Raw genomic sequence first — 25062 nt, 5'->3', positions numbered from 1 at the left:
GCAATAATGGATTTTATGCTTGAGGAAATCATACATGTAACTTACAACCATCTAAGATGAATGTTTTACTACTTTGACTTTAAATTACTTTTTCCTTATTCTTCAACAATTTCCATACATCTGGAAGCTCTATCTTGTTGATTATACTTGAAAGCAGTAAGCAGTACAATAGAAATCTAATTTTCTGAATATAAAGGTTCCCCTGGTTGATCTATAATGTCAGTAGATTTCTCATGTTAGACCCTTTTCAAAACCTTAAATCTTGAGTTCAGAGTCCTCACTTAAATCTTGACAGTTGCTTTCAGGCCCATCAACATAAGAATAAACACATTTCTTCTCTTTCAAGCTATAGAATCATATTCTCTTTATATCTGTTAACATACTTTTTCAAAAGAAAAGAACTTGGTTTCAAAAAAAAAAAAAAAACAACTCTTTTTTATTTAGTTCTACTGGGACAGTAAGAACAAAAAGACTTCCAACTTAATGGTATATCTTAACTCCCCAAGAATGAGGAAAAATAATAGAACTGAGGAACTGAAGTGGAAATGGGCAATATAAAAAAAATCCCTCTTAGATGAAGTTAAGGGGCTTTTATAGCGCATACCATGGCTCTATTTCACAGCTACTGCAGAAGTTTTAGAGCCAGTCCCTGCTCATTTAGGATGCCTCAGGGTTCCATTTTAGATGTCATTAAGAGTAACAGTTGAAGCATTTTACTTGTCAGTCTTTGTCAATTCAATAACATTTTTCACAATCATGTTAATTCAATCAGTGTTGCAATGAGATAAAATAATTATTTCTTAATAGCTATTATTACTATCCATGGTGAGAGAGATTATTAATTTATCCCCAGGTGATCAATTAGCCATATGTACAGGGATAAACCTAATCAACAAAAGTTCGATGTTATTATTACTCATATATATAAAAAGGTTTACTCCTTAATATATTCTATATGGCAAGACTCTTCGCTAACACTGGTAGTAGATGAGCATACTTTAGCCTGTTTCATTGCAAGCTTTGGCATGTACACTCTAAAAAAGGGCACTTGACAAGCCAGCATTCAGTAGGCACTACGGCCACCAAAATCTTTTCTGCAGTCACCAGATGGGCTCTACACATGCTCAGATAGCTATCTCTTCTAATGCTTTCAATAGGTTCTCCTACTTGTGACTTTACAGTGTCAACAGAAAGGCTTTCTTGAAAAAAAAAAAAACCCACAAAATGGAATGAAATTATATACACTCAATTTTATTTATTTTAATATATAAAAAATTAAAACAACAAACTCATGTAATTCTGTTTCAATGTCTAATCCTTCCTGACTAAGCAGTTTATAAAATATTTAGCTGGATGTGGCTGTGAGTCCTTTTTAAGAAGTGGGGTGGGATAGAGGGACGAATAGAAAGAAAAGACAGAAACCCAGGATTTTAGACATCTGATTCTATTTGGCTGATAAGACAAGACAGGACCTAGGGATCTTTTAGCTTGGGGAAAAGTACTATGGCCTCACTCTCCTTTTATGTACATCTACACATACTCACATCCTTCTTCCCACCATTTCTAAATGATCCCAAGGAAAACACATACACAATGATAAAAGCATTTGGAAGACTGCTTCTTTGCTATCTTGGGCTTTGTTCCCACATCGCTAAGTAGAATTTTATCCATTTGAGCTGGAGTAGACCTTATAAAAGAAGTCCTTTACCCAAGAGGGGGCAATCTAGCATGCCGTTCCCTCTCCTTCACCCTAATAACATCTACTCATCCCTTAGGTCCTTACCTGTGTCTGGGAGCCTTCCCTACTTTGTAGGCTGGGCTGAATGCCTTTTTGATTTGCTGTTTAAATACCATATCCTTCTTATGAAATCTCAACACACTTGTAGTATTTGTTCAATATCTTCTTCCATACTATATTGTAAGCCCCAAGGGGCTGAGTACTATATCTGTCTTGTTCACTTCTATATCTCCAATTCTTAAAACAATAACTGGTGCATAATGCATTCTCAATAAATATTTGATGAATGAGGATTAAGTAAACTAATATATGTAAAGTGCTCAGTTTAATTCCTGGTATATAGAGGTGCCCAATACATGTTAGTTACTAGTATATGAACCATCACACAGATCTGTGCAGTACCAAACCCTAAACATGTTGAGCTTCATTGGTAGACTTTTTGAAAGAATGTGTACTGCCCATAATACTCAGAATGACATTTCTGCAGGCTCCCAGTTCTCTTCTGTTAAATGCAGTTGCGTCAGTAAGCAGGGATCAATAACCTCTGGCTTCCTAAAAAGACAAAACAATTTTAGCTTGGATAAGACCAGAAAAAAGGATCCCCACTACCACTACAAGACACTCTACCTGACCTTCTCCCTCTCCAACTTCCTGTGGTTCTCTGAAGCTCTGCTCTTGAGCATCTCATTACTACAGCTTTTAGGCTAAATTATAGCATTCTATTTTTAGTTGTTTCTCAGAATATATGGTATGGTCTGCAGTGTGTCTAAATGCTGTAATAATGAGCCATCATGCAATCAAATTCCATAGTTATATTTAACTTGATTCCTTGCATTGAAGCTGAGCCTTCTCTATTCATTGTATTTGTGTTTGCTTTCAAACCAAACAGGAATGTAGTCTGAACTGGACCAGAAGTTGTGAGGTTTCCCTGAGGTGTTTTCATACCTCAACCCCCATTTTTTTGCTGGAGGGGATGAAGCTGACCACACTTTAGTTTTAAACACTTCCTAGTGCTTGCAAAGAGAATAGCTGTGAAACCACTAAATGATACCTTATATTCTTGTATTTTCAATTGAGAATTTAGTTTGGTTCAAACTTACCTTAAGTGTCACCCTTGTGCCTGGCTAGTTTGTACTTTATTCTGTAGGAAATGGTGTCGGGGAGACTCTGAACTCTGTGAGCAGGTAGATTATCAAATATGTTCTAAGAAGGTTAATTCAGCAGCAGTGTGAAAAGACAGGTTGAGGGAGTGGAGAAAAACAGAAAGAAGGCAGGTGGGTTAGGAAGGTATGGCAGTTCTCCAGTAGTGGAGTTCTAAGGGCCAGAATCAGAGGATAGATGGAGAGGATGGAGCCCCAAGACCAGAAGAGTGGAGGTGAGGATGGAGCCCCAGGACCAGAGGAGAGGTGAGGATGGAGCCCCAGGACCAAGGGAGAGGTGGTGAGGATGGAGCCCCAGGACCAGGGGAGAGGTGGTGAGGATGGAGCCCCAGGACCAGAGGAGAGGTGGTGAGGATGGAGCCCCAGGACCAGGGGAGAGGTGGTGAGGAGGGAGCCCCAGGACCAAGGGAGAGGTGGTGAGAATGGAGGTCCAGGACCAGAGGAGAGGTGGTGAGGATGGAGCCCCAGGACCAGAGGAGAGGTGGTGAGGATGGAGCCCCAGGACCAGGGGAGAGGTGGTGAGGATGGAGCCCCAGGACCAGGGGAGAGGTGGTGAGGATGGAGCTCCAGGACCAGGGGAGAGGTGGTGAGGATGGAGCTCCAGGACCAGAGGGGAGGTGGTGAGGGTGGAGCCCCAGGACTAGAAGGCTAGAGGTGAGGATGGGAGGAGGACACAAATTCAAGAGCTACTTCAAAAACAGAATAAGATGACTTTGCAACATGAAGAATGCAAGGGATGAGAAACAGATTTTGACCCTGGATACTTGGGAACCTGATTGTATCAATACTAAATATGGGGTAAATAGGGAAAAGATAAAGTTTATGGGGGAAACTTATCTTTGGAACAAACTGAATTTGAGGTGATAGCAAGACACAGGCTACTGGAAATGTGAGCTGGAGTTCAAGAACAATGTTAGGACTGCCTCACAAGTACAATGACTGTGTTGTCATTCCTTTGGATGGACTGGTTCCTTTTGTCCCTCCATAAATGGCACATGCTTTAAAGTCATAGTCAATTTTTTCTTTAGAAGGTAGAATATTACAAATAAGAGCCTCTGACTTTGTCCTGAAGTAGTCTCGGGCATTGCAATTTATCAGTCACCACCTTTGACCCTCTATAATAGATGCTTTATATGGCTTTTCTATTTAAATCATAGAATTTTTGGCCATTTTAGAAAGTAAATAATAGGTTCCCATGGTTAAGGACCAAGAAAGTATGGGGGAGTTGACCAGGTTTATACAGCCAGTTATCCGTGTCCTTGTCCCTGGCCCTCTGCATCCCCACTGGAGCAGGTTTCCAGACCCTGCACGTGGGGAACACCAGGTAACTTACTGTCTCCTGTTCTATCTCTGCAGTACAGCTTGTTACTGTGCATTCAGAATTGTTCTTTAAAAACATTTTGTATGCCTTTGGTATCTTAGTTATATACTGTTAATTCCTTCTGAAGTTCTGAACGTTAAATATTTTTGCTTTTCTTCCCTACTTTCTTGAAAGTCTAAATATAGTCACTTTATGGTCACTTCTACCAACAATGTTCTCGATGTTTGTAACCAGTCTATAGTTTCTACTCATATACAGCATAACCAGTCTCTTCTTCCCCAAAAAATGTTTTTTCATGGCAATAGTTTTAAGCATAGCATGGATTGCTAACTGAACAGGATTGGTGCATAAAACGTTATGTGTTGTCAACCTTCATGGGGTCCTTTAGCGACACGAACTGATCTTTTACCTTTCATGCTACTTGTCCATCACCAGCCTCTTCTGTGAAGGACAATGAATTGCTTTCTTAGGATTGATGAGGAGTCAGTGCAAGTCGGGAGAACAAATAATACACAAACAAGATCCTGTTTATAGCATTAAACAGTGCATCATTCAAAGCTGTAATAACCAAGGCTTATCCTATTGGTGATCCCCAGTAGAGTACAGTTTAATTAAGTGGTCTACGAGACGACTTCCCTTAACATTGTAGAAATGAATCTTTCTATTTTTGGCTTGTTCCTTTTCCTACTGCATAGATGCCTTGAACCTCCGAAACCGACAGGTCATCTGCGTCACTCTCAAAGTCCTACAGCATCTGGTTGTGTCAGCTGAGATGGTGGGTGAAGCTCTGGTGCCCTATTACCGTCAAATCCTCCCCATCCTGAACATCTTTAAGAATATGAATGGTGAGTTATCCCAGAAGTCAAAATGTCTTTTAAGCACTAAAAAAGGGAGTGGTTTGAGGTAGCGTTAATTAGCAACACATTTAGGATTTATTATTACATATAAACCAAGATCCATTCGGAGATCTAAATAGCATAACTCCTACCTCTTCTCCTGCTACTCCCTAGGGAAATAGTAAAATTAACAATTTTATTTATTACTCCTCACATGTACAGCTTACTTACTCAGTACAGAAGCACTGAAACAGTTCTATAATCTTCCAATAATAAAATTGTAAAGTTTTTTTAACAGTCTTTTGAATGTGTTAGTAGGTTTTGAGTTTGTCCTTTCTCTTGATAGTAATTCTACCTTTAGGTATTTCCTGTTAAAATTCCAGTCAGTTTTTATAATTGATTTAAGTGGAATTTTTAAAGCAATATTATTAAAATCTGGTACAGGCGGTTTGGAGAGTTTTAATATAAGTTCTCCTATTTCTATTAAAAAAAAGAAAAATAGATGATTCGTAGTTACTTAGCTGATGGTGTGTACTGATTAAATATATATGTGCTGACGTATTTATTTTTTAAAGTAGTATTCTATAAGGTTTGGAAAGCACTGATGCACTCAAGTGAATCTGCTTCACCCAAAGGTATTAGCAAGTTGTGGTGATCTCCTGGCAGGCAGTGGATGTACATCTGTTCATTGACACTGTGATTTTCCTTTTGTACCTCTTGAAATGATGTGAATCTAATTTTCTTTTATGTTGCTAACTTTGAAGTTCCATACTTCTCATATGCACAGTATAAGTCAACATTTGAAGTTAATTTCTGACAGCCATGTAAGTAAGTTAGTAATTTAGTGGAACAGTGCATGAAAATTTTGCAACATGATCTGCTTATTGTACAGACAAGAAAAAATCAAACTAAAAACTGAACATATGACAGCTTCAATCACAAAGAAGTCCTTTTTTTGGAATCATTATTTTTCATATATTTCCTAAATTGCTATTAAAAGTTTCCCTAATCAGGCAGACTATTCAGGAAATCATGGGATCATCAGAGTCTTTAGCTGTCTTTCAGGAGTAGGGCCTACTTATATGTTTAATATTAAACATTTTTAGTAAAAAGGACTTCAACTGGGCTTATGGGAGCTTAAGAATGTTCATAATGGAATGAGTTTATATCCATTCCAAAATATCTAAACACTACAGAGTTAATGTGGTCATTTAGATGAGATGGTCACTCTTTCAGGAAAGTAAAAACTGGGTGTTAGTAATTCAGTCTTTTATGATCTAAACTGAAAGTTTTAGTAACAGCATTTCTACTTTGTGGAAAATACTTGCTTAAATATTCTTGATTTGGGCTTCCCTGGTGGCGCAGTGGTTGAGAATCTGCCTGCTAATGCAGGGGACACAGGTTCAAGCCCTGGTCTGGGAAGATCCCACATGCCGCGGAGCAACTGGGCCCGTGAGCCACAACTACTGAGCCTGTGCGTCTGGAGCCTGTGCTCCGCAACAAGAGAGACCACGATAGTGAGAGGCCCGCGCACTGCGATGAAGAGTGGCCCCCGCTCGCCGCAACTAGAGGAAGCCCTCGCACAGAAACGAAGACCCAAAACAGCCAAAAATAAATAAATAAATAAATAATAATTTAAAAGGTGCTAATAAAAAAAAATATTCTTGATTCATAATTCATATTTTTACTGCATAGCGGCATCAAATAAGAGATAGATATAAAGACAAGAATGCTAGAGATAAAGACAGAAATGGAAGAATCAGGGAACACTCACCCCGGAAATCTCAGTTATAGTTAACACTTTTGAAGTGTGTGATTCACAAAGGTTTCCTCAATAATCCTCACAGAAACCTATGATGTATGTACAATTACTATTTCCATTTTTTAGCTGCAAAAGTTGCCTCTCTGTAACTCTTCCCCTCCATAAACATTTGCTTCTGTACTTGCCTCTCATGGAAGATGAGTGCCAGCAACCCCCTCCCTTGCTTGAGTAGGAGTAAGGGTCACCATGCGCGTTAATGCTCTCCTTGTCCTACAGTGGGATCCGGAACTTAAATCTAAGCAACATTTTGTATCTTTGTATAAAATAAGAAAGACAGTGATATTCAAAAGATGATTAGAATCTCCCTCATCCTCAAGGAACCCTGTAAAGAAGAATAAGCACAGCTGCCACTAAGACAGATAAATCTCTTGGGAGCTCTAGACTATTAAACAAAAGCAATTGGTTTCTACACATTCCTCATTATGCTACTTATTTAATTCTTTGACTTACAAATGTTCATATGCTTCACAAAAGCAGTGACTGGGTTTAGGAATACATCTCCTGTTTATTTACAGTTTATATCATGGCCTTAATTGGTCCCACACCTAGCTGATTATTTTGGAACATTTCTAAATGCATGCACCAGGAATTCTACATTCAACTATTTTTCTGGTTAATATCTTTCTGACATTTGAGCGGAAAAACTATTAGCTTCAGCTTCATTTTCTACTTATCTTAGAAACCTGTCAGTACAATGCCAGAATGCAGTTTGCTGTATTTCCAGAGGGTCATCTTACAAAACTGGAGCATTCTAGCTCTAAAACTTAAAACTATTCTTCAAAGTGGCTGTTACCACAAATCCAGTTCTACCAGTAGAAGCTTATCATAGGATTTCCAATTACAATACTATTTTCAGTCTAAAACTAATTTAGCTTTAATAGTATTTTAATAAACCTTGCTTCATGATTATATTTTATTCATATTCACAGAACCATATATACATTTTTATTTAAGCAGGTGTCTTTAGTAACAGATGTATTTAGTTACAATTAAAAATGAATTAGAAATTTACAGCATGTAGTATTAGAAAAAATATTTCATCCTTAATTTCAATGTATCTGAGAACAATTTCATTTTCTGTTTCCTTTTTCCCTACTTTCATGTAATCAATGTCTTGTTAAATTCATATTCAAAGATATATTTTTCCAGTCCCACAACAAAATATTTTTGAGAGTGAGACCCAATATAAATGACCAAAAGAATGAAAGAGAGAATATTCCTTCAAATATAATGACCTTATCCTTCTGTTAATGTTCCCTTGAAGCACAAGCTTTAGCATAATTCTATTGCCTGCTCCTTTTTGCAATTTCTGTCCTATTTTAATGTCAGCTGGACTTTCTCTGAAATGATCAGAGGGGCTGAGTAGCTAGCGAATGCACAACCATGTCAGCAGTCTTCCCAGGGGACCAGTGGGAACTAGGTAGACCAGGGGGGAGCACATGACACTGGTAGCACCAACCTGTGTCCCCATCCACACTTCTACAGGTAATGAAACTTACCACCAGCCCCACAAGATCAGTCCTGGTCTAGGAGAAAGAGTGGCTTTGTATTTCTATCTATAAATAACATACTTTCACAGGTTTTAATTAGGCTATAGTTAAAACAACAACAGACAAATGGGTGAATTGCAATGTGGAATAAAGAGTAATATTTGGGAGCAGACGAGATGTGACCTTAGGCAAATCATGTGACTTCTCTGAACTTAAATTTCTTCATCTGCACAAAATATTTATAATAATGTCTTTTTCATAACGTTGGCAAAACAATTTGAGATAATGTACACCCCTTCATGTGGGGCCTAGCCTTGACTGAATATTAAATGAGATAGTCATTATTATTATACAACATTATATACACATACAATGTTATCCCTGTATGATATTATATACAAATATAGCAATACTGTATAAATTAGTATGTAGCAGCTTGAAGAGGTGATTTAATGTATTGTATCCCCTGGTCACTTCTGTGAGCCTGTGAGTGAGGCATGACCTCCGGGTTTCCCCAGCGGCTGCAGTCCCTTTGCTTCAATGGACTCACCTTGCCTCTGACTACCAAATGCCAGGTGGGTGGCCAAATAAAGTAAGGACAATGGGATTCATTCAAGGATAACTGGTTTTCAAATCCATCCCTTCCTGGCAAGCTCAAACATGTGAGTGCGGTTTGGGGGAAGGTCATTATCTTAAAAAGAGAAGCTGAGTGTGACAAACCAGGATCAGGGTCCTCTTTGGAAGATCCAAGCTAGTATCTAAACTTGAACTTGTTTCCTTTAATTCTAAACAGTGAATTTTGGATATCTAAGACATGCTGTCTTTCCAGTGACTGCTGTGGGGTGAAAGAGAAAGAGGAGCTTCTATAACAACAATGTCTTCTTTCCTGTGTTCTTTCACAAATGTTATTAAAGGTTACAGAAAATTAAGACAATAGGAATGCTCAATTTATAGCTTTCAGAGATGAAAGTACAAAATTAATGATGCAGTGTATTGCATTTGAGAAGCATGAGCCAATAAATGGCATTAAAACATTTACAGCTAAAATATGGGGCTCTGCCAGCAGATTAAGGCTATCCAACAACCGTGTTTTTTGGAGGCAATCCTTATTTTGGTACTTTTGTTTCTAATTGCACCAGCAGTCCTGAAACAACCTTTAAGGGATATAGTTCAGAGACTCCAGGTATCAGCAGCTCTAAGAGTACATTAACTTTATGTCACAGAATATGCAAAAGTAAATGTAATAATGAAATAACATGTTCCCAAGTGTGTGAAATCAAATAGTCTTTGATTTATCTAGGATACTTCTAAGATGTATGCCACAGACTAATAGAAGTCCATGAAAAGAGATTTAAAATTTCCAATTCAAATTCAGACACGTTAAATAACACAGGAAATGAGAATGCATTAAATTTGCCAAATTTTGGAAAGTTTGTACCAGGTCTTTCGCCCTGAAACTTAAGTAGTTTCTAAAAAATAGAAACAACTGTTTTCTACTGATAGTCTTTTAAAACAACTTCTAAGGAGAGCCTAAGAATTCTCAGTCAACCTGCCTCAGACCCTTTTTAGATATTTTTGTGAGTTCTATGTATGGTACCTATTTTCATGGTCCTTTAAACTGTTGATGAACTTTTGAGAGCTGATTGTTCACCAAAAATGTCTTTAGTTCTTATGTCTTATAATTGACTTGTATAAAGTTTATTTCACAGAGCTTTTAATTTAATTTTGAAATTAAGGTTTATTCCCCCATGGAGTTCTGTACAATTTTTAGTATGATTTAAAAATTTGCTTCAAAGCTCCTTTGGAATCATTAGGCTTATTAGATTTGAAAGTCTTTGAAGGTCCTAAGTTTATTGAGGAAAGTGTTAGAATACTACTCCAGAATTCCTGAAAGTTAGATTTGGAATGATCATGTATCTATCTAATCTCTTCTGAACTCTTCTTCCACTCAGATATAACTAGTTGGTCTGAAAAGAATCCTAGGATCCTAACCAAGCTGGCAGATCCATGTAGGTGCCCTTTGATCTGCACCTCTCTCCACATTTACTAAATATCAGACTATTGGTTTCATAGCCAAAATGTGTTGGGATTTCTTTTTTCTGTGAGGACTGTAGCACACTGAGAAGAATTAGGTGCTTGATATGTGTTTGTGTGGAATTTATTCACTATCCCAGTCTGCATGACCAATACTTGTCCTAAAGAGCCTCACTATTTCATGAGGTAGCCCATCCTATATCCAAAGAGAAAATCACTTCCTACAGTGAATGAAATATATGCCAAATATTTCTATCTGGCTTATCTCTCTAGTCTAAACCACACAGAATAATACCTAGTCCCTTTTCCAAATAACAGGCCCTTAAAAAATTATATAAAACTTTCCTACCCCTTCAATCTTCACTTCTCCAAGATCAATGTCCCTTCTTCCAAGCATTCTTTATAAGCAGAGATTTCAGAGCCTTGAAAATCTTAGGGGTTGGAGATGGTAGACCCATGTACCTGTAAACACTGACGGCTCTGCAATGATCCAAGAGAGCAGCCCCAAGGGACAGATGGTCCTGGGAAAAGCCAAGGTTTCTGTGACCTCATTTGATGCACCTTATATGTGGTCAGCCCATAAAATGACCATCTTACTACTGTGAAATCTTACCATTATGTTGGGGTCAGGTGCATACTTTAAATTGCCTCTATCTGCTCTTCTCTGTAGACCCTCATGATTGCATCTGCCCAGAGGAAAAATTATTCTCAGAGTTGTCTATCTATATATAGAAACACATGACCTGGTAGGATGATGACCAAGGGAATCAGAATCTAGTTCTGAAGGCTGTTTATTAGTTTCCTAGGGCCACTGTAATAAATTACCACAAACTGGGCACCTTAAACAACAGAAATTTACTGTCTCACAGTTCTGGAGGCCAGAAGTCCAAAACCAAGGTGTCAGCAGAGCCGTGCTCTCCAGTCTTTAAGGAAGAATCCGTCCTCCACCTTTCTCCTAGCTTCTGGTGGGTCCAGCACTCCTTGGCTTGTAGATGCATCACTTCACTGGCTGCCTCCATCTCCACATGACAGTTTTCCCTGTGTGTCTGTCTTTGTGTCTCTTCTCTTCTATGAAGACACTTGTCCTTGCCAGGTTTGGATTAGGTGCCCGCCCTACTCCAGCATGACCTCATCTTAACTTTACTAATTACATCAGCAATGACCCTATTTCCAAATAAGGCCACATTTGGAGGTTCCAGAAAGGGCTTGAATTTGGGGGGATGCTATTCAACCCGGGACAGACCATGTAACTCTTTCCCAGGGCGTGTGGAGGTGCGGCCCCATGCTTGATGAGTAAAGTTGGAGGTTTCGCGTGCCTTCCATTCCCTCACATCTCCATCACTGAACGAGGACTGGCTGCACAAAGCCTGATGAGAACTCCCCCTTTTAATAACAAGGAACAATTCTCTTCCTTTCCCCTTCATCAGGAAGGGGGTGTTCAGTTAAGAAAGGAAAAGGATCTAGGTAAGTTTGGAGTAGAGGGGATAGCAGGAGGTTTTTTTTTCCTTCGATAATGTTGCAAACTGACAAAGAGAGGTGAGCGAATGCTTTCGCAGCTCTGGGCGCTGCCCGGGATATCCCAGACTCCCAAGGGCATGCTGCCACCCGCCTTCCAGCGGACCCCAGGCACCCACTCAGGGTGGCAGGCTGCATTGCCTGCACCTGTCCCTGCCCAACCAGCTGGGCAAGAGGGTCAGGCCACTCTGTACCTGAATGGGGTTTGGATCAATAAATAGGGGTTCAGCTTGTGAACCAGGACAAGTAGGACAACGTGTGGGAAAACAAGAGAAGGGAGAGTGTTTAAGAGCAAAGTTTCTGTGTCAGGGTTGCTTGGGTTTGAATTCTGGCTCAGGGTTTGTGACCTTGGACTGGTTACATAACTACTCTACGCCTTAATCTTCATTTGAAAAGCAAGTTGTGGATGAAAAACTGCTCATTGACCTGCAGAGAACTGCAGAAGAGCATTTTGTAGGAGTGTGGGCAGCATGAGGGTAAGGGGAGTAGATGACGAAATGTGAGTGAAATTGCTTTACAGATTAGCAGGTGTTACAAGTCTGTCACCTGCATCACAAGGTTGTGGAGAAAACTATATGTATGTAGTTTTGTGTTCCTTCAAAGAAAGTTAAGTGACATCTATTAGAATTAATATGATAATTTAGTAAGGTGATTAGATGCAAAATAAACGTTCAAGAATCAATTTTTTTTTTTTTAACGTGCCAGCAGTCAGAAAAACAATGCATTGTTTTCTAGATGCTAATAGTTCCTACTTGCAGAAATATTCCATCAGAGATAAACTTTTACTGTTCAGCTCTCCCTCCCCTGGAAGATAGTTTTAGTTCCTTCTTTGGATTTCCTAATTCATTTCAGAAGAGGGCAGAAGTATTTATCTAATCAAATGGCTTTACCTTGGTAAACCAGAAGTTTACGAAGAATTGCCTGCCCTGATGTACTATTGAAAACCCAGCCTCTTTCCAAGACAGACACTGCTTTCAGTTTCTCAATAGCTTTTATATTTGCAGTTTCTTTTTATGAATCTTTCCAAATCTGAGTGTTCAAGTTTCATCCTGGGCGTCCCAGGTTCACTTGCATTTGCTACATCATTCTGGTTTTACCACTGCTCCCACCGTGTGTAACTTCACCTAAAGGGATCAGACTGTCAGAAGAACTCCGAATTGCAGACAAATTCTCGGCCCAGGCACATCTTGATAGTCCCGGACCAAAGGCAAGTTTGATGGATCAAATTTGCATAGTTAATCATAAAAAAATCAATTTCCATTATGGAAAGAAAGGCTTGACCTGCTAGTTGGAATGGGCCACATGGCCTACACCCTGATTCTTGACCTTGAGGGACCATCCTAAAACCAGTCCAAAGACTCTCAGGAAACAGCACCAGAAGCAAACCCAAACATCACGTCCTCCCAGGAACCTCCCCTGATCCCCCTCTGATTTGTAGAATGGAGTCCCTCTTCTGTAGGTCTTTCCAAAATCTCTCATGCTGGATAGATTCTATTTCCTGGGTTTATCGCCTCAACTAGCCCGGGGTGGGCTGGGGCAGATGCAGGGAGAGAGTGGGGACAACTGGCCATTTCTTAATCTGTCTGCTAAGCTATGTTTGCAATGTGTGTTTTGTCACCCCTCACACCCCCTCTGAGGTACTCCACAGAGGATCCACAGACAAAGTGATTTGATCCCAGCTGCTTCCCAGTCCTAGGCCACTGGCATCGTCACTGCTCACTGGAAACTGGCACTTTTCTGAGTAGGAGATTTCTACCAGCTCAGCTAAGGCTTTTGAGATATGCCTCCAGAAATCTGTATAATATGCTTTAATGTATTTAAAGGCTCAAGGTGGGTCCCAAATGTGGATATTAGCCCAAGAGAAAAGTGTTCTTTTCTGTTTATGCAACAGAAAGTTTTACTTAATCTGACCAAGAAAGCATACAGTGATTTCTAAAGCTTTAATTTAAGGAGGCTCCTATATTCAGCCAGATCATAATTTGTACTTTTAAAATCACCTAAAATATCACCTATTCTGGATTTGCTGATAATTAAGGTCTCATTCTCATTTTCCTTTGTATGCAAATCTTTCAGGAGCACCAGTAAATGACTTTTTAGAGGTCTCTATGTGGACGTTGCAGAGAAAATAAGAATGTCACCAGTGTAATTGTTGTGTTGAATAGTCGCTATTCATGACATAATTAAAAAGCAAGTTTAAAAGGGGGTTGGAGACAAAAAAATGAGCTTTATTCAGTGGGGGAGCCTTGCCCTGACACTGCATAAAACATAGCAGGGGCCTTCATGGTTCCACTCACGCATGGGATCCTCCGGCATTGTGAGTCACACACACAATTCCATTGCTTAGAATCCCTTCTTTAACAGATTGACCAGAACTCTAAACTTGATCTACCCTCAAGTATTCTCCCCTCTCCCAGCTCGGATCTGATTCAGGCTGGACGCTGGCAGTGGGAAAAGGGGGTGTGGTGGCTTCGCCCCTCTTTTTCTGCCCTGTGCGTTGGCCCCCGGCCTTGGCTACCCACGGGGTGGTCAGGGTGGGGGAGGTGGGCTGAGGCGAGAAGAAGCTCCTGCTGACTCACGATGTCCTGAGCTGGCTCTCCCGCCCCGGACACGACTCTCTCTTCTGGATGCTCGCTTGTGACCCCTCCCTCCGCCGCTAGACATCCTGCATTCGCCCCAGCTTGCAGTGCTCAGGGCCCCGCCACCTCCCAGGAAGCCGTGTCATCCAGTGTGGCGATGACCCCGCACCGGCACTCCCTCCCATGCGGAGAACACGCTCCTCACACTGGGCGCTGGAGACTCCGGAGCCCATGCGCTCCAGTCCCGCTTCGCGGGCTCCATCAGCTTCTCAACTGTGAGGAAGACCCGCGTCTTCGTGTCGCCCATGAAGGGGCCGTGGGCACCTTAGAGCACCCAGGGCTCCCCAGACGGCACCTCCGGCAGGGTGGGGTTGGCCCAGAGCACAGCGACAGCGCCCCTTAGAGAAATCTCGCCGTCTTCTCACTCCGTGTCTCTCTTTAAAAGCCTGATCTGTCCCGTTGTGGAACTGGTCCTCTGAAAGCCCTCAGCCCCGCCGCTGCTGAAGTGCTGGCCTCACACCCCATGTTCCCACAGTCCCCTTCTCAACCCCACACTACACTGGCTTCCGTTTACTTGAGCCAAACACAAAACTGTAGGAGGCATTTTCCACTTAGTATGAAATCAGCTTTCCATTTTTATTGTCCTCCTCAAAAATCTATACTTTTCACATTGACAGGAAGAAATGTATATAGCTCAGCATAAGCTTAACCATCAATGAAGGAGGAATTGAACAATGCAATAGACATCTTTCCTTAGAAAAACTGCAAATATTATTGATATTTCTTTGCTTGCCTGCTTTTTGTATTATATTCTCATGCACATCTTGAATTAATGTTCCAAGTAATAAAGAAAAAAGTAATGATGGCAGTGTTATTATGAGTAAGTTCTCTTTGGATCCTACGAAGATTAATTTACTTTCTTTTCCCTAAAACACAGTACTTTAATATGAGCTTTTTGTGAGCCTATTTATATCCATCTTGAGATAGCAATGAACAAAAAATGACTCTCCTTTCAATGACTTTTAGATTTTGCATACCTATTACAGACCTCCCTTTACTTCCCCCAAATGAGCCCTATATTTTTTTCTTAACATTTATCTCTTGAGCCTTGAAGTTATCTTTATCACAAACTAAAAAGCAAATTAATGATATAATAGTTAAAATTTAAAAGCAATAATTGGGCCATAATAACAGGATTATTGCCCAGTAATTTTCCCACTATTTCAAGCTTTGTTTTTACCTCCAAGAAAGTTGGATATTTATTTATACACATAAAGGGTTTTGAGGAGTTCATAGGTCTTGTAACACAAATCATTGATTATTATCTGTGCTTGTGTGAGTAGGTTGATTTGTTATAGATATCATAAATAACCATCTAACCAGGTGGCTGAGACATAGGTCTGTCTAGAAGAAGAATATGTGTTATCCTTTCAATGTTCCTTATGATCTGTGAATATAGAATGATGATATTCAAAGGGAAGCAGTGCAATATTTATATTTTTGTGATGACCAACTAAAACGTCTAAAAATTTCTGTGAGGATTTTAAGCAGCAGTGGAATGAGGGGGAAGAGTGTGATGACAAGCGTTTCAAAACCTGCTCACATGTCCCCCTTTCTTACACACCTGCTGACCTGTCTCTGTTGCTTGCCATGGTACGCTGGGCCTTCTTGCCTCCGCTTAGGGCTGGTCTCACTACCTCCAGAAAGGCAAGTGCGTTAGGCTAACTCCAAAGCCATAGAGAGCAATGTGGTTTTTACTAGCTATTTGGAGGATGCCAAAGGGAGGACAACATAGTACATCATTCACTGATTCACTGAAAAAAAAAAAACAAGTGTTTACTATGTGCTAGCACAGCAGAACCTCCTAAAAATCCTTAGAAGATTGAAAGTGTGCTGCCACGCAGCTATATGCCACTTATCAAACGCATCAGACTCCTTTGCAGCCTTACCCCGTGTCCCTGAATCAATGCGTAACTCCACGGGAGACCCAAGGAGCGAAGGAGGTTTCCACCCTCAGAAAAAAGCAAACTGGAGGCTCCTTATGACCATACACCCTCCCCTTCTTCTGCACTCTTTAGTAACTTGGCCCTGAGGTGAGGGCACAAATTTAGAAAAGTAAAATCCTAGATTTGATGGTAGACTCTTCAATGGGAAGAAGAGTGCTGCTTAGACTTCATGCATTTTCTGAGCAAATGAAATAGTGAGCTATGTAATAAAGGTTCAGATTTACCACCATTACCATTGTCTTCTTGTAGAAGAATGGGGGAATCAGCTTCCTTAGTCCTAGCTACACATATCCATTCCTGGGGAGATCGTAAGAAGAAACTCCCAATGTGGACAACCTTCAAATAATGTGATTTGTTTTGTTTTGATTTTCAGTTTTATTGAGATGTAATTGACATATAATTGTATAAGTTTAAGGTACACAAAATTGATTTGATATATGTATATATTGTGAAATAATTACCACATTAAATTTAGTTAACATCCATCATCTCATATAGTTACAAATTTGTTTTCCTTGTGATGAGAACTTTTAAGATCTATAGTGTTAGCAACTTTCAAATACACAAGACAGTGCTGTTAACCATAGTTACCAAATGTTGTTAATCAGCTGTCTCTTAGAATTTCTATGACCAATTTTTGCTGAATCTTTGCTAGGAGCTCCATTATATGTAATTTCTGATAAACCTTTGCTAAGAACTACATTATGATATGTGTATTGTGTTTATAAACTCAAGCAAAGAACATCTGAGATTGTCTTGAAACTACCAACCAACTAGATTTGAGAGTCCCTCTAAATGCATATGACTTAGGCCATGGTGGACAATACTTCATCTGGTGCATTCTCCATCATCAGGAATGCTTGATAGATCTAGTCTTGTTCTAATCAAATAGGCCTATGGGATCAAACAGCAATGAAGCTAGAAGTTCTAGGGTCTTTTTGAATATCTGGGTATTGTTACTTGAACATAAATTCCATGAAGACAAGAACTTTTATCTCTTTGTCACTGCTTTATCATCAGCTCAAGAGAAGATCCTGGCCATTCTTAGCTCAATAAATATTTGCTAAGTAGCTGGATTGGGTGGATGGATGGATGGATAGTGTATTTATTTACTCTTGCCACCATAACAAACCACCACAAATTTAGCTGCTTAGACAACACCCATTTGCCTATCTCACAGTTCTGTAGATCAGAAGTCCAAAGGGCTTGACTAGGTAATATGATAAAAATCTAATAAGGCTGAAATGAAGGTGTCAGCTACTCTGCATTCATTATAGAGATCCTGGAGAAGAGTCTTACTTCCAGGCAGAAATCAGTTCCAGGTGGTTGTAGGACTGAAATCCCCATGTCCAGGCTGGCTATCAACATTGGGTAGCTCTCAACTTTTAGAGGCTGCCCACCTTCCCTGGTTCACGGCCCCCTTCATCTTCAAAGACAGTAATGGCAGTTCAAATCCTTTTCATACTTCTAATCTCTCTGACTCCCCCCTGCCACATCTCAGCTGCTTTTAAGGGCTCATGTGATTACATAGGGCCCACACAGATAATCTTGGATAATCTCCCTATTTTAAGATCATCTACAAAGTCTCTTACAGCAGTACAGTACCTAGACTAGTGTTTGATTGAATAACAAGAGGACAGGAATCATGGGGGACATCTTTAGAATTGTGTCTTTGGATGAAGTTACCCAAAAGCTGATGTCCAGATGGCCATGACTGGAACCTTGAAGTATATGTTCAAGAGGACACAAAATGAATCTATTTCTTAAAATCTTTGCAAAGGTAGCACAGCTCTACACTCCCATGATAAACTCAGAGAAGACTGCAGATGTGCAAAACTTGGAATGGGTGTGACAAGACACAGAGTTTAAAGGTTTTATTGTTATCTCAGAGTTGAATCACATTATCTAAGGATTTGATGATTCATATATAAGTGGAGAATAAAGTCAAGAAGTTCAACCTGCCTTTCAAAAGATTAGCCAGTGATAAAAGAACGGCATCTACAGCCAATTAGTCTGTTAGCCCATGGTGTTCTCTCTCCTACCTTATGTTCCTTGTCACTGACAGTATATTTCATTTGCTGAGTAATTCCATCAACATACCTAAAATTCCCACAGGCCAGCAATAGAAAGGACAGGGAAGTATTGTTTTTAGAATTGCTATAGCTGCTTTACAGATGAAGAAGCTAAGAACTGGATCAAATGATTTGCCCAAGGTCATATGACAGAAATGAGTCACAGCCAAGACCTCAGAAATCAATAGATCCTACTTCCAAACCTGAGTGCCAGATACTCTGAAAATGTTAATTGCTTTGCCAGAAATAGGGGTTCTGAGGCAGTTCTGATCAACAGATTTCTTTTATTTAATGTACTGAAGTAAATGGACATTTCATTGATCCACTTTAACAATTATTATATGCTGTCAGATCAAAGCAGCTGTTGCTAATCTTCCCCACAAATTCATATGCATTATCAAGCAAAAATGTTTTCATATCATCAATTTCTATTGTGGAGTAGTGATCAATAATAGCTTGACAAAAACTCTGAACACAGAAAACTAGCAGCAATTTCGCCTAATTAAAAGCATCATCAAACATACAGTATTAACTAACCCTCTAATGTGACTTCACTCTTTTTGTCAGAAGGAGTTCAAATATATATTTTTAATCCAGTGGCATTCCTTCTCACAATTATCGATAAAAGCAGTATACATAGTATAATCACCTTGAGGACCAGGTCTTTCTAGAAGAAAGTTACTCCCTAGAGTACATTTCAAAAAATATGTGGAAGCACTTTACCATATTTCATTAAATCCAAGATGTAATCAAGTGTTAAAAATATTTTATATTTTATGCCTCCTTGAGAAAGAAAAAGTGTTTCCAATTAAACTATGATGCACTATTAGCATCCTGAATCAGAAATGTAAAAATTTTTTGAAAGTGACTTAAGTAAATATATTGAGTCTAATTCAACTTGCAAAGTGAGGCATCAGCTATCTTGAACATGAAAAATAAACTATCATGAATGGAAAGAACACCACACCCCATCCACTCTCTTTGGGGTTTTCCTGTACCTCACCTAACCTAATCTTCACAACCAGCATATAAAGCAAGTATTAAGACCAGTTTACAAACAATGGAAGTATTTTAGAGCTTCACCCCAGGTCATTCAGAAGCAGTCAAGATTCAAAACTAAATTAGTTTGATTCAAAATGTGTTTATTTTGTTTTCTAAGATGGTTAGAATCTCTTTTTTCCCTGCTTATGATTTCTTGGCCAGTGTATCTACCCATTTCTTGGGCATGGACCAAGATGATAGAGGGTGAAGAGGCCGTACCAAAGACTGTACTTTAGAATACATGGTACATTATAAAAGTAACATCCGTCAAAAATGTATAGCTAAATTATATAACTAGAATCTGCATGAACATGGACATGCACACGCATTTTTAAAATCAAAGGAATTTTTTGGGATACATTAATGGATGCAAAAATAGATATAGCTCAATTGCTATACAATACTCTCTACATAATGCTGATAGTCGAGAAATTAACATTGTGAAACCAGTTATGGGCTTCAGTCTTCAATAAGCTTAATTTTTTTAATCTCAAAAAGAGCTACTTTTCAGAACAATAAATTTGAAATTATAACCCGAAACAAATAATAGAATTTTAAGTCTTCTTTATAAGGAAAGTAGAACAAAATAATGATAGCGTTATAATGAAATTAGGAAAGTAGAATAAAATAGACATTATAAGAACAGTTTAACTGTATTTATTATTATAGGCAAAGTAAAACAATTCAGTGTTCACATGACAGGTTAAGGACTGTAGTTACTAAATTGTATATATAGCTGATGCCTAATAATTTTTTAAACTCATAACTTAATAAATTTTCCTTGCTTGATAAATTTGGATTGTTTTTTATTAGCTAGTGATGTTTGATGTTTATTTCAGAATTACTTGATGCGGAAAGCTAAAATAATGACTTCCATGTGATTATTACATTGATTTGGAAAAATTTTAATAAGTTATAGAGCAAGTATAAATTTAATTTGCAGAATGTTTTTGTTTTTCAAACACAATTCTTTAAGAAAAGACCACTGTTTTAGGTGGAGCAGTTCACAGTCTCTTTATCCTAACTAATCCCATAGTCCCCCCAATAATTCTTCCAAATAACAATAGGAATAGAGATTAAAAATTGCTCTCGCCATTTATTCTTCATTTATTTGGCCAAATCAATATTTCAATCTAAGCACAGTTGTAGATTACAGAGAGCAGTGTTCTCCTAATTTTGTTAATAGCTCACAGGATGAGTGTTCTTATACTATCTATGAAGGAGTCTAAAATGTGACCTTTATCTACCCTTACCCATGCGTTACGGAGAAGAACTCCTGTGAACCTGTTTCTGAAAACTAGCCTACTTTTTCTTAGAATTTTCTGCCTACTTTTACTAGAAAATTGATTGCATTATTAAATTTCTCTTAGTTTCCCGTATTTTAAAAAGAAAGCATAATTCATTCCAAATAAAACCATTCCAGGGTAATAATCATTTAGCATATAAATGATTTTAGTATTGATATAGCTAAGTTTCTCTAAATAAATAATTTCCATGCCCAACGCATAATCTACCAAGCATGCTTGTTAAATGATAGCTTTGTAATGCAAGAATTTCCATTATAAAAACTTGTGAGATACAGTCTAACACATTTGAAGATTTAACACCCTTAGATTGTAATTGGAAGATAAGTTCTAATTTAATTACTGTTAAATTTCTTGGTTGAAAGTCCTTGGCATGTATAATATAAAATTGACTCTGAAATTATGCAATTAAAATTATTAGCATTTAGCTATTCCTTTTGAAGCTACAATGGCTTGATTTGTTTGGCTCAAAAGATGTTCAACCAGAAAAAAAGTGCTTAAAGTTCGAAAAGTTTTAAAACGTGGCCATTGATATAGTTAAATCTATAGATGTTGTGATCAGGTGAAGTGGTTCAACACTGAGTCACTGAAAAAATGGAATGTTCTATAGAAGGTATGCTGTTTGAAGTGTTTTACACCAGGAAGATAAACATTTTTTAGAATTCTGTTATCAAGGCCATGAATTAATATGCAATGTTGTGACATGATCCTGTGATCTTTGTCAAATCAATGATGGAAACTTAGAAATCTCTTCTCTTAAAAATTGATGCATTCTTAGAATTGATTACTTGTCTAAAGTCTGTCTTTCATTAATATAAGTCTCACAGAATTGTTCTGCCAATTATATTTTTAGAGTAGATATTCCTATTTTTTATTTTTTTAGTGAGATTATTTATTAATTTGTCCCAAGTTTTTTGTATTATTTAACTGTTAGCAATAGCTAATAGTTAGCTAATGTTTCTACGGCAATATGCCAGATACTGGGTTAAACACTTTTAATGAATCATCTCATTTAATCTACACAAACCCAGGAGGAAGAAAGTATCCTTAATCTAATTTAAGTGATAAGGAAATGAAGGCAGAGGCATTAAGTAATTTGCACACTGTCAGTCAGTTAGTAAAAGGCACCGAGAGCATTATTCAAATGGGAAGAGGAACAAAAAGTGATAACTTCTATAGTTTTCTCCATTTCAGGAATACTCAGTGTCTCAACTGCACCTAATAAGGTATCTTATTACAGTGTGTTAGACAAGTCATTCCAATATATTGATTTCATCTTCCAGTGTTTAAACCAGCCATGTTCAACTAGTAACACTCTTAAACTTGCAGCTTGTTCCAAAGACTGTTTTTTCATTCTTGATACTAAATGAAAAAAAAGTAGCATTCAATACTAGTTATTTCCTATGATTTATTTTTTTAAATATCAAGTGACATTGATCTTGGACAAAAACTAGACTCAAATTCATTATTTATGCAATAGGATGAAATTCTTTTACGTGGATATAATTTATAAAAGACTTCACTAGATATATAACATATATATAATCAAAAATTTTATATCACATATTATATATTTATTAAAGCTCTTTTATAGTAGTTAATACAGCATGCATACACTTTGCTGAATTTATAAATCCAACCTAAAGTACCACTTGGACATGATAATATGAGTAGCTTTTAAAAGTGAGAAATTTTATTCTGAAGTGTACAGTTCTTCATGTGCAGTAGTTTGTTCTTTGTGTAGAAAGACAATTTTGCTGACAGTGTTAGTTTCTGCACAGAAGTCCTCATCGTCAGCAAGACTTAACTTGAGATGATTCAAGACAATTGCAAGAAATGCACTTTAGAAAGAAGAGTTTATAAGATTTGTCCATTGAAAGATGTGAATTAATTGTATCTTGGAGTGAGGAAAAAACCCTAGCTTCACTTTTATAAGTTTGGGGAAAATGAGTTGCTAATAATGATCAAGGAGCAGGGCATTCCCTATAAATTATGGCTTGCTAGATCTTCAGCTTAAATATGCAGTTATTCTGAGAAAAAGAGAGAGAGAAAAGAAAGAGAACAATGAATATGATTAGAAGCACGAAGAAATTTTAGTAGATAGGGAGACTAAAATCTAAAATCAGAAGGATTCTCATTTTTTGGAAAATCTAAAAAAAATGCAATGAGAAATGGAAAAACACTGAAAACGTACAGAAAGAATATCGATAGAGCCGTCGGTTTTAACTGGAGATATAAGGAAGGGGGTGCGTTGAAAATAAAGGCCGCAAAATGTAATGAAGATGACAAACAAAAGACTCCTTGGCTGTATCAGAAGGGCCCTGTTTCATCTATGGTGGGTCTCCAAATAGAACACCCTTCAACAAGTGGCCATCTGACCTCTGCTTAAACCCCCTGAATCACGTGGTCTCACAGCATCATAGTGCAACTAATATTTTTGAACAGCTTAACTGAAAAAATGTTTTCCTATATTTAAGCAAAACCTTCCTTCCTATAACTTTTCCACTTTGGTCTTCATTTGACTATGTAGTTCTCACTCAGATGCTCTCCTTGTATCCAGGCCCCTCTTTATTTCATGGCTTTCACAGGTTTCTTGGTATATTTTCTTCTTGTGTACCTTTTTTTTATTGAGTTTGAACAAGGTATACTTTTACTTTGTCATATTCCAAATATATTAAGGTGCAGTATTAAATACTTTCTCATGTTGACATTTCAATACAACATTTATTTGCTGTGCTTTATCTCTTTGTTTCTCCTGTTTTCTATCAATTTCTCCAAAATCCTAATACATTGTTTGAAATTTGGTTCTTTCTTCTTACACAAGTTTGCATTTCAAAGTATACTATTATTAGTAATCTTGTGTCTCTCAAAATGTGAAAAATTCTATCATTGTGGATAGTCCTCTGTTACCTGAGTTTTAGCATTGGTATAAGCGATACTGTTTGAGGTCAAAGTTGTTCATACAAATTCCATAAATGTAGGTCTGTTGTCTCCTCAGGATGAAACTTAGATCGCTGTTTTGGCCTGAAAGCAAAATATCAGCATGGCGGAACACTGGGTCAACACTTCAACAAACATGCTGACATCTTGATTGTTTTGGGTTAATAGCATTTTATTGGACAGCCCAGCAAGCTGGATTCAGGGACATGTTTCACATTGCCAAAGAAAATCTGTGATTATACGTAAGATTTCTCTACCAGACAATTTCTTTTAAAAAACAAATGGAATAATCTTTCAATATTTTGTTTCCCTTGCACTCCAAAGTGCAGTCATTTATCAATTTTATTACTTTCTCATTTGCAACTGTATTTCTGCCCCCCTATTACCAGCCACCCCTACTGCCAATGCTCTAGTTCAGGGCATTATTAGTATCAAACCTTGTCTAGTACAGTGAATTCTTCCTTGTTCTCCAGGCAGCAAAAATCACATTTCTTGTTCTGTCTCAAATTGGAAAACCTCCCTGCAATTCTAGAAACACATCGTCTCCAGTCTAAAAAATGCTGGACACACTTGTGCTAGTAGGTTGTGGTTTTCTTTTCTTTCTTTCTCAATATTTCTATCTTTATAGTCTCATGACATTATCTTAGTACTAGCTATCATGGAAAAGAGAGAATTCAACTCCCTAGGCAACTCCTTTCCCAATACTTTGATGCTTCAGCATATGTGCTCTTGGGACAAATGACACTTTTGTAGAAGAAGAAATATGTCAACTCACTGAATGTTGACAGATAAATAAGAAGGGATTCCTAATTAAAAAAAAAAAAACAAACAAAAAACCTTTGCTTTGCATGATGACTTTATCTGTGGTTCTATGGAAGCCTTTTCTGAAGAAGTACTCAGGCAAGAAACTGCCTCCTCGATAGTGAGAATGAGAGGGGGCTGGAGCCTGAGATTTCCCACAAAGTCTAGTATGTGCTTGGACGACTGGAGGGACATCAAAGGTGAATGGTAGTTTTATAGCGATGGCGGGAAAACCACAAGATGAATCATGATCACTGCTATTTCTCGTGTGGAGAGATTATGTTGGTTCGGGTTGTGAGAAGGTACATTTATGGGAAAAAAATCCGTAAAAAAAAGAAGTAGGCCCATCTTCACAGATTCGGGCAGAGAAAGGGCAGAAAGAAACATACTATGTCTGTCAAAGGCT

The 25062-nt window shown here is 38.2% G+C and overlaps 1 protein-coding gene across 1 annotated transcript in view; it reads left to right on the top strand.

The window, feature by feature from the left end:
• Positions 1 to 25062, top strand: part of PACRG (parkin coregulated) — a 513624-nt gene that overhangs the window by 304869 nt on the left and 183693 nt on the right. The window contains exon 4 of the mRNA XM_059941859.1: positions 4915 to 5064. Coding sequence (XP_059797842.1) covers positions 4915 to 5064 — 150 coding nt within the window. The remainder of the gene's footprint in view (positions 1 to 4914; positions 5065 to 25062) is intronic.

This window comes from Balaenoptera ricei, chromosome 12 (genome assembly GCF_028023285.1).
Source record: "Balaenoptera ricei isolate mBalRic1 chromosome 12, mBalRic1.hap2, whole genome shotgun sequence".
NCBI lineage: Eukaryota > Metazoa > Chordata > Mammalia > Artiodactyla > Balaenopteridae > Balaenoptera > Balaenoptera ricei.
Note: the sequence above shows the minus strand (reverse complement) of the source record. Positions and strands in the feature narration are given on the sequence as shown.